Here is a 9,671-nt window from a genome sequence, read left to right as displayed (position 1 = left end):
AAATCACCCTCCTGGCAGCTCGAGCCACCACACGAGCGTGGGCCAGCTCCCTCCCGGCCACGAGGTCATAACCACGAGGGCTGCACCCAGGACCTGTGGTGCTGTCCGAGCCCAGTCCTGCTGGGAAAAGTCTCTCTCCTTCCCGGGACCCCTTCCCGGAAGCCCCTGAACCCAAATCCCCTGCCACCTGCAGGCAGGGCACACACAGGTGTGGTGGTGACATGAGTGCCGCCGTGGGCGCCGGTGCCCGCAGCAGCTCCGGGCAGAGCTCGGCCCCAACGCGGGCAGCACATCCTCAGGAGCGGGCAGCTCATGCCCTGCCCGCCGCCCCAGACATGTTTCAGGGGCTTTCTCTTTCAGGGGCACCACTGTCAGTGCCTTCTCCCAGGGTTCTGCGCATCCCTCATCCCCGAGGAGGTTGTGGAGGGAGCGGGTGGAGGCAGAGCGCGCTGCGGGAGTGTCCGCGCTGTCCCCGCCGTGCCGTGGCCGCTGCCCTGCCCCGGTAGCGGGGCTGGAGGAGGAGCGAGGAGGCCGCTCCCGAGGCTGGCGGGGCGCACAGAAGGAGGAAGAGCGCAGAGAGAGCAGCGCAGCAGCAGCGAGCGGGACGGGCCGGCCCGCGGGACGGGAACCGAGGGCATCCCGGGGGCACTGCGTGACCCAGAGCTGCCGCCCCGATGGGCAGCGTGCCGGGCAGGGGGCCGGTGTGACACACCGGGGGAAGCCCAGCAGCATCACGGCTCCTCTCCGGCTCGGCTGAACCCCAAAATCTCTGCTCGCTGCCCACAGCGCCCCACGAGAGCCCCGCACGGGAGTCCCGCACGGCATCTGTGAAGGACGGTGAGTGTGTCGGGTGAGGTCTCACCCCTAGGTGCCACCAGAATGGCCTGTCCTTGCTGTGCACCACGGTAGGATGGTGGCCCAGGGCCACTTTTCCTGTGACCCCTCCCCGCCCCCCCCCCCAAGGAGAGATGAGCTAGCTGATTTGCCCCTGTGCTCCCTGCAGGCTGGATGAGGATCATCCGGACCCCCAGCTTCCACCAGCTGCCCCCCTGGTGCTCCTGTCACACTGCCTGCCCGCAGGGTACCCCGTCCCCATGAGCATCACCTCGGTGGCTCCCTGTCACCCGCCGGGACCTGCAGCCAGCACCACGCTCGGGTACCAGAGGCCCGGTGACCCCACGCCACCCCCTCCTTCACCTGCCCCAGCAGCCCCCGTGACCGCCAGCAGCCCCTGCTGAGCTGGATGTGGCGCTGGGACGGGGACACAGCTCGGCAGGATGGCGGCAGCAGAGTGGTACCACCGCGATATCAGCCAGGTGGTGGCTGAGGAGCTGCTGGCCAAGGCTGGGCGGGACGGCTCCTTCCTGGTGCGGGACAGCGAGTCGGTGAAGGGGGCATATGCCCTGTGCCTCCTGTGAGTCCCTGCCCTGCCTCTGCCTGTGGCTTCTGTCTCTTGTCTCTTGCCTGCCTTCCTCTGTGCCTCTCCCTGCTCCAGGCACTGCCAAAACCTCTTTGAAAAACCTTCTGCATGGATGAGAGAGGGGTGAGCAGGGTGGCAGCTCCCTGGCACCAGGGTTTTGAGTGACCCCCGGACCAGGGCAGTGGAGCCGTGTCCTTGGGAGCAGGATGAAAGCTGGGCCCACAGCCCTGCCCAGCACCATGGCTGCTGAACAGATAACCCAAATCCAGGGCACACTGAGCTGTTTTGGGCTGCTGCTGGCCTGTGAGCATCTCCCACAGGGAGATGTTTTGGGGCTACGGCCCCCAACATGGGGCATCTTACCATGCCCACACCTGGAACCAGGTGTGCAGCCCCTGAGAGAACTGCTGCCTGCACCCTTCCTACTGCCTACACTCTTCCTGCTCTGCATCCTTCCTGCTCTGCACCCTTCCTGCCTACTTGTCACACATCTGTGTGGGCAGGTTTGGCAGGATGCACCCCCTTTCCTTCACTGGCCTGGCCCTTGTGTGAGACAAATTGCAAATTTGGGCAGTGGGGGTGTGAGGCACGAGCCAGAATCCAGGCTGCTGGCACAGGATGGTGGCACGGGCAGGGTTGTGCAGTGGCCCCACAAGCAGCATGGCAAAGGCTCTGTCAGGCCAAAAAGCCAGGGCGCTGTGGGTACCCCAATGAGTGCTGGTGGAGTCAGGGCTGTCCCAGCCTGTTTGGAAGCAGAGGGACACTGCACATCCTCCCACAGCCCCGGAGATGAGGGTGATGATTTAAATCTAGAAATGCTCACTCAGTTCCTCTTTCTATGGAGGGTGTTTCTCTCAGGGCTGGGCCCCCAGCACTGCCACAGTGCCGTGGGCAGCGGAACGGGGCCCCTCACCCGCTCTCTCCAGGTTTCAGAGGCACGTCTACACCTACCGCATCCTCCCCGATGACGAGGGGCTGCTCTCAGTGCAGGTGGGTGCAGGGAGGGTGCACCCCCTGCCCTGGGCGGTGCCTCGGAGCTGGCCGTGGGCAGGATGAAGCTGTGCAGGGCCTGGGGTGCTCATTCTCCTCCCCGCTGAGGTGGTATCCACCTGTGGTTTGTCCTCTGCACCAGCTGCAGGATGCGGGCGCTTTGCAGTCACTCCAGCTCGGGGCCGGCAGAGCGAGGCTCCGCAGAGCACAGCGCATCCTGACGCTGTCCCTTCCTACCACACAGCCTGGCCACACAGAGCGAGCCCCATGGTGCCTGTCCCTGCCCCCTTCGATGCCCCCTCAGGGTTTCTCCTGGTACCCAGCTCTCTGCAGCTGCCCTTTCTGCCCCCTAAAAACAGTGTCCCGGCTATCCACAGAGAGAATCCCGGTCTGCCGAAGGAGGCTGATGTCTCCATGCTCCTCACTCCATGGGTTCGGTGTCCACCTGGCCCTTCCAACTCACCACGGGCACATTTTGAGGGACAGACCCACTGGACACACAGCAGGCTAGAGCTGCTCTGGCAGAGGAGGGGATGTGATTGTGCTTCCTCTGCTCTGCCTCCCCAGACCATCCAAGGCATCCAAGCCAAGTGTTTCCGCACCCTCCCCGAGCTGATCGGCGCCTACCAGCACCCCAACAACGGGCTGGTGACCCCCCTACTACACCCCGTGCACCGCCCGAGGCCGGCCGAGGACTCGGGTGAGCCGGGGAGGGGTCGGGGGCAGTGCCAGGCTGGGAGCGGGGAGGGTCCCGCTGAGCTGGTGACTCTTCCCACAGACGGGGAGGATGCCCGAGGCTGGGGGCACACGGTGCCTTGTCCCGGAGCTCCCCCCTCCAGCCGGACCCACATCCCGCAGCAGCTGCACCAGAGGCTGCAGGAGCAGGTCCACAGCAGGTAACGCATCCCTGCCCGCCCCGGGCGATGGGATGGTGATGCTCGGAGGGGATCTTCATGCCCATCCCTCTCCCAGCCCGGCCAGTGATTTCATGGGCTTCATGGCCGAGTACCTGACCCACCACGTGCAGGACCTGCAGGCTCTGTGCCACGGGCACCCGCAGCACCTCAGCACCGCACTCGCCACTGCCTGCCGGGCACTGCACGGGTCAGTGGCCTGGGGATGGTGGGGCTGGAGCGGGGCCACAGCCCGGGGCCACCCACCTTGTCCCCGTCCCCTTTCGGCGGCTGAGCGTCGCGTCAAGGCACGGGAGACGCCCACACCGCCCCTCGCCCGCTCTCTCCTCCCCTTCAGTGAGATCGACTTCACGCTGGCGGGCCTGGAGACCCTGGCCAAGGTGTTCGACCCCCCTGTGTCCCCTCGCAGCTCGGCTAGGGAGCAGGTGAGTGCCCCCACAGCTCCCAGGGACCTCCACATCTCACGGTGCAGACCGGAGCCACAGAGAGGAGTCCACCAGTGCCACGGCACTACTCCAGAATTATCTAACCTCCCCTTCAGGGTTTCCTGAGCAGCGATCCAGACCTGGAGCTGCTCCTCAGCAAGATCTCCACTGTCAACCACCTCCTCTCTTCGCTGGAGAAGAAGGTGCCTGACCCCAGTCCTGGTGCAGGGGAGGCACAGCTACCCCTCCCCTAAATTAACCCTTCTGTCAAGCCAAGTTGTGGTGGCAGTGCAGCCCAGGGCTCCCAGTTGGCCCAGTGCCCCCAGCACACTTCCCGTCCCGCTGGCAGGTGCTGAAATCGCTGCAGGATTTGGTGACAAAGCACAACCTGGCACTGCCCAGCGTGGCTGTGGCCCCCCAGCCAGCTGCCAGGCCCCTGGCCATGCAGAATTTCGAGGTGAGGCTGGGGACACAGAGGGACCCTGGTGTCCCTGCTGGGCAGGGCAGGTGTGGGGACAGCTGCAGAGCCACGTCCCTGTGTGCAGGTGAAGGTGGGGAAGTCGCAGCGTGCAGCCCTGACGGTGGACGTGGAGTCGGGGACAGTGACCATCACCAAGCGGGGCGGTGGCTCCCTGGAGGAGGTGATCCCACACGATAGAAGTAAGGGGTTGCTGCGCTCCTGCTGGCTGCCTGTGGGATTTTTTGGGGCTGTAGGGTTCCAGGCAATGGGGCTGTAGGATTCCAGGCCATAGGCCTGATGCCACAGTGATGGGCCACACCCTATCCCACATTGCCCTGTGGTGGGAGGTGGGGTCCACCATCGCCCCCCTGACCCCCATCATTAGTCCTGCAGCTGATCAAGTACCAGAGTGTGCAGAGCAAGGTGAGGCTGGTGTGTGCCCGTGAGAACCAGAAGAGCCTGAGCAGAGATGTCATCTTCCCCAGCGCCCGGGTGAGCGGCGCCAGCGTGTCCTGGGGGAATACGGGGCCCTTAGGAGCATGAGGAGTCGCAAATAAGTGGTCTCAGGACTGAGACTACCCCTGCAAGCTGGCTCCTACACCTGGGGCTGATGTCTACCTGATCCTGGGGTGCTGTGCCCCCCATCTCTCTAAGACAACTGCACCATCCTGCAGAAGCGAGAGGCTTTTTGCCAGCTGCTGCAGCTGATGAAGATCCAGCATTCCAACCTGGATGAGCCTGAGATCATCTCGGTGTATATCGGGACATGGAACATGGGTGAGGGGCCAGGAGAAGGTGGCCTTGTCCTGGGAAGTTGTTGTGGCTCTTTGTGAGGCTGGCTGGGTTTTGGGAGGTGTCTGAGGAAATCTCAGGTCTGAGCTGGTTGTCAGTTTGAGGAGGAAGCTGGAGAAGACCCCAGTCTGGCTGCCATGGGCTTTATCTGTCCTGTGGTGATCCACTCACTTGAGGGGTGTTGGGGAGACAGAGGAACAGGGATTCTGAGAGTTTTGGGCTTTCAATCTGTGATGCACACAGCTGATACCTGTGCCCAGCACAATGCTTTCCCCCGCCCCCCCCCCCCCCCCCCCCCCCGGCAGCTCCTGGGGACAGGCAGGGCCATGCTGGAAAGAAGCTTGGGAGCCTGGCATGTCCCCTCTGTGTGACCCGTGTCCCTGCCCACAGGCAGCACAACCCCACCCCGCTCCCTGGCCTCCTGGCTGACCTCGAGGGGCTTGGGGCACACGCAGGACGAGACCACAGACTGCATCCCCCACGACATCTACGTCATTGGCACCCAGGAGAACTCCCTGGGCGACCACGAGTGGGTCGAGTTCCTCTGCGCCTCCCTCAAGACCCTCATGGCCATCGACTATCGAGTGGTAACAGCAGGCACAGCCAGGCCCCCAACAGGCCTGGGGGGCTGGGTACCAGCAGCCATTGCCCCACGGCCCCTTCCCCACCCCAAACCAGTCCAGGGACCCTCCTGTGCCCCACAGACTCCGTGAGAGCCATCCCCAGGAGTCAGGGGTGGGCTGCTGACCTACCTGAGTGTCAAGCCCCATCCTCCGTGGCTGTGGAGCAGGATGGGGGCCAAGCAAGCTCACCCCCTACCCCACCACAGGTGGCCCTGCAGTGCCTATGGAGCATCAAGATGGTGGTGTTGGTGAAGCCGGAGCATCAGCGGCGCATCAGCCACGTCCACACCTCCAGTGTGAAAACTGGGATCGCCAACACGCTGGGTAGGGAGGGGATGGGGCAGGGAGATGAGCCTGAGGGAGGGGACAGCCCGAGGGCCAGGACAGGACCTCTGGGCTCCCCCAGAGCTCAGTGGTGGCACATCCCTGCAGGGAACAAGGGAGCTGTCGGCGTCTCCTTCCTTTTCAACGGGACCTCCTTTGGCTTCGTCAACTGCCACCTGGCCTCTGGGAACGAGAAGACCCACAGGTGATGCAGGGATGGGGAGGATGGGGCTGTCCCCGGGCAGGTGGATGTTTCAGGGAGCTGAGAGGCTGTGGGGTTGCCCCTGTTCCCAGGTGGCAGGAACAGAATGGGGGTGAGGTGTCCTCGGGGTGGCTTATACAATGCCACTGTCCCCCCTGCAGGCGTAATCAGAACTACAGTGACATCCTGCACTCCTTGGCCCTGGGGGACAAACGTCTGGGGGGCTTCGACCTCACCCTGCGCTTCAGCCACCTCTTCTGGTTTGGGGACCTCAACTACCGCCTGGACATGGACGTGCAGGTGGGACCCTGCAGGTGCCAGGCTGGGGACAGCAGGGGGAGAGGAGCCCAGGAAGTCACTGTCCTTCCCTGGCACAGGACATCCTCACCCACATAGTCAAGAAGGACTTTCAAACCCTCCTGGCTGTTGACCAGCTCAACCTGGAGCGGGAGAAGAACAAGGTGTTCCTGCAGTTCAGTGAGTGTGGGACAAGGACGCTGCTTCTCCCGCTGAGACAGCAGCACCAGTGTCCCCATGGCCCTCCCCATGTCACCCTCAGCTCTTGGGGCTCCCGTCTCCTGGCACAGCCCTTCACAAAGTGCCCAGAGCCTGGGGGACCTTGGTGTGCACCGAGGTGGGGGTGCCAGCCATCAGTGTGAGCCTCCCGTGGGGACCATGATACCCCATGGGGACAGGCAGGGACCATGGCCCCCGTGCCACCTGCATGTCCTGATTCCAGGTGAGGGTGACATCTCCTTCCCTCCCACCTACCGGTACGAGCGGGGCACCCGGGACACCTACGTGTGGCAGAAGTCCAAGGCCACGGGGGTGAGTTCCAGAGGCCTCTCTCCAAGCAGAGGGGACAGGAACATCTCTGGGGACAGGGACAGCAGGGTGCTGAGGGAGTTGCATGATGATGCTCAGTCCCCACAGCTCCATCAGCCTGTTTCCTACCAAAACAGGGTCTGGGCAGGAGGGAAGTCACTTTTTGGGGTGCTGGGATGCTCTTCTGGGCAGGGGGACCCAGACCTGAGAATACACTGAACCAGCTGCTTTCACTGTTTCTAGATGCGGATCAATGTCCCCTCGTGGTGTGACCGCATCCTGTGGAAGTCGCACCCGGAGACCCACGTGGTCTGTAACTCCTACGGTGAGTGAGACCTTGGGGACACAGCAGCCAGGGGTGGCCAATGCTGCCCAGGACCCCAGGGCTTTGGCACCTTCCCCAAGCTCCCCCTCCTGCCACGCAGGCTGCACCGATGACATCGTGACCAGTGACCACTCGCCTGTCTTTGCCACCTTTGAGGTGGGAGTGACGTCGCAGTTTGTGCCCAAGGAGGGTAAGGGCTGGGGTCTGCCACCCCTCGGGCCGGGTTTGGGGTGAGCCCCAGCACACCCTGACCTGCCAGGACCTGCCTGCAGCTCCTGGCTCCAGCCCCGAGGTGCTGGCCTGCATCGAGTGGGAGAGCATCGAGGTGATCCTGAAAACCACGAGCCGCAGCAAGTGCTACATCGAGTTCCACTCTTACTGCCTGGAGGGTGAGGGGGTGCCTGGGGTGCTGGGGGTGGCTGTGGGGTGAGTGGGCCTGTGTCCAGCTGTGTCCCTCTGTCTCCCCTCAGAGATGCAGCGGAGCGGGGAGAACACCTTCCAGAGCTGTGATATTCCTGGCTTCCTCAAGCTGGGCTGGTCCTCCAAGCATCTGCCTGTGGTGCGCACCCCTAGAGCATCCTCATCCCCATCCCTGCCTCTGGCTCCGTACTCTGAGCCCCAAAGGCAGCTGGAGCTGTCACCACCCCCCAGGACAGAGCCTCCCTGTGCCCCTTACCCTGTGGCAGCCCCCCCAAACCCCCCATCTCTGTGCACAGCTGAACCCCATCCTGCCCGACCTGGAGTACCTGGGGGACCAGCACCTGCTCCTCAGCATCAAGGGCGTGGAGAGCTGTGAGTCCTACGGTACGTGGGGATGGTGACACTGTGGTCACCATGGTGGCAATGAGGGTGCCAAGCACAGCCCCTCCCCAGGTTACAACCTGTTGGGTATGAGGTTGGTAGCTGGAGTTCGGCAGGAGGGACCCTGGCACTCACCCTGCTCCGGGTGCCGCTGCTCACGGAGAGCTCCCGTGTCCCCCGAGCCCCGGGGGTTGACGCTGCACCCGCAGGTGAGTGCTGCCTCGCCCTGAGGTCAGCGATCGGCACCACGGCCCAGCAGTTCGAGACCTTCCTGTTCCACCGTGGAGAGGAGACGGGATCCGTGCGCGGCTGGATGCGGGTCCGGGTCCCCCGGGGCCGCTGCGGCACCCGCGAGAGGCTCTACGGTAACACACGGCCCCCTCCCGGTGCCCTGGACTCGGGGACATCCTGGACCACATCGCCCTCTGGCCCCCGGCCGTGGGGTGAAGCCAGACCTCGCTGCCTTTACAGAGTGGATCAGCTTCGAGGAGGATGCTGAGCCGGCGGCAGAGCCCCCGATGCGCCCCAAGCCGCCCCCGCAGCGCCTCAGGTACCCCAGGTGGGCTCAGCCGTGCCGGAGCCCCGGAGTGGGGGGATGCTGAACCCCTTCTCTCTCTCTGCTTCGCAGGAGCCGCCCCCGCAGCCTCCCGGAGCCGGCCACCGGCTACACCAACCCCGCCTACTTCATCTTCGAGGGGATCCCCAACGCCAGGCTCCCGGCCCCCGGAGAAGCCCCCAAGAAGCAGGCAGAGGGCCCGGCCGGGCTCCAGCCGTGCCGGAGCCCCGCTGGAGCGCGGGTCCCGTTGCCCTCAGAGGAGGAGCCGTGGTCTGGCCGATCCCGCTGTGGGCCACCGAGCCCGTCCCGCGGGCACCCACAGAGCCCCTCCAGAGCGGGCCACCGCAAGAGATCCAAGTCGGCTGCCCTGACCAGGGACACGGTGGGGCTGGGCGACTGCTCGCTGTATGTGGCTACTCACCTGAGCCAGCTGGACCAGCTGTCACCGCAGTGCGGGGGGGACAGACAGGAGGTCCCGCTGCGCCAGACCCAGAGGCTGTGTCCCTCTGCCCATGGGGACCACGTCCTGGAGCCGCCACCGCGGCCCTGCCGGGAAGCGCCGAGGCCGCTCGGGAAGCGCGGAGCTCTGGGTGCTTTGGACCTGGAAGCTCAGCCTCCTCCGCCCGCCGACCTGCAGCCTGCCAGGATGTAGCGACAGCTGTGCCCAGCCCTGTGCACACTCGTGCCTTCAGCAGCTGCTGCCTCCTGATCTGCCCTGCTCAGACCGTGCTCCCGGAGGACTTTCAGCTCCCGTGGTTCCCTTTGCTATCGCTATCCAGAATAAAGTGTCAGGGGCTGGGTGTGTGTTTGCACACCTGGTTCTGCAAAAAGGCAAGGAGAAAAATAGCCGAGACAGGTGGGGAAAACGGCGGTTCCCCGTGTCCTGGACGCTCCAAGGCATTGCCCCTACCTGTTCCCGTTCCATAGGAACCCAGCCCTCGAGCCCTTGCCCATCGCAAAGCTGACTGGTGTCTCAGCCTTTGCCCGGCACAGGGAGAGAGACACCCCCTCAAA

At 64.5% G+C, this 9,671-nt stretch overlaps 1 protein-coding gene across 1 annotated transcript; it reads left to right on the top strand.

The window, feature by feature from the left end:
* Positions 1 to 221: 221 nt before the first annotated feature.
* On the top strand, positions 222 to 9,309 carry LOC134049978 (phosphatidylinositol 3,4,5-trisphosphate 5-phosphatase 2-like). Its single transcript, XM_062502764.1, has 26 exons — positions 222 to 249; positions 1,240 to 1,414; positions 2,347 to 2,410; positions 2,978 to 3,110; positions 3,189 to 3,306; positions 3,383 to 3,514; positions 3,662 to 3,749; positions 3,866 to 3,952; positions 4,099 to 4,206; positions 4,295 to 4,409; positions 4,595 to 4,701; positions 4,884 to 4,986; positions 5,392 to 5,588; positions 5,831 to 5,948; positions 6,057 to 6,153; positions 6,312 to 6,450; positions 6,528 to 6,627; positions 6,890 to 6,978; positions 7,219 to 7,300; positions 7,401 to 7,490; positions 7,573 to 7,689; positions 7,771 to 7,859; positions 8,017 to 8,104; positions 8,311 to 8,466; positions 8,573 to 8,651; positions 8,730 to 9,309. Exons 1-26 carry the CDS (start codon positions 222 to 224, stop codon positions 9,307 to 9,309), a joined length of 3,279 nt encoding a protein of 1,092 aa, XP_062358748.1.
* Positions 9,310 to 9,671: the final 362 nt, after the last annotated feature.

Source organism: Cinclus cinclus, chromosome 15 (genome assembly GCF_963662255.1).
Source record: "Cinclus cinclus chromosome 15, bCinCin1.1, whole genome shotgun sequence".
Taxonomy (NCBI): domain Eukaryota; kingdom Metazoa; phylum Chordata; class Aves; order Passeriformes; family Cinclidae; genus Cinclus; species Cinclus cinclus.
The sequence above is the reverse complement of the archived record's forward strand: the minus strand, read 5'-3'. Positions and strand labels throughout refer to the sequence as shown.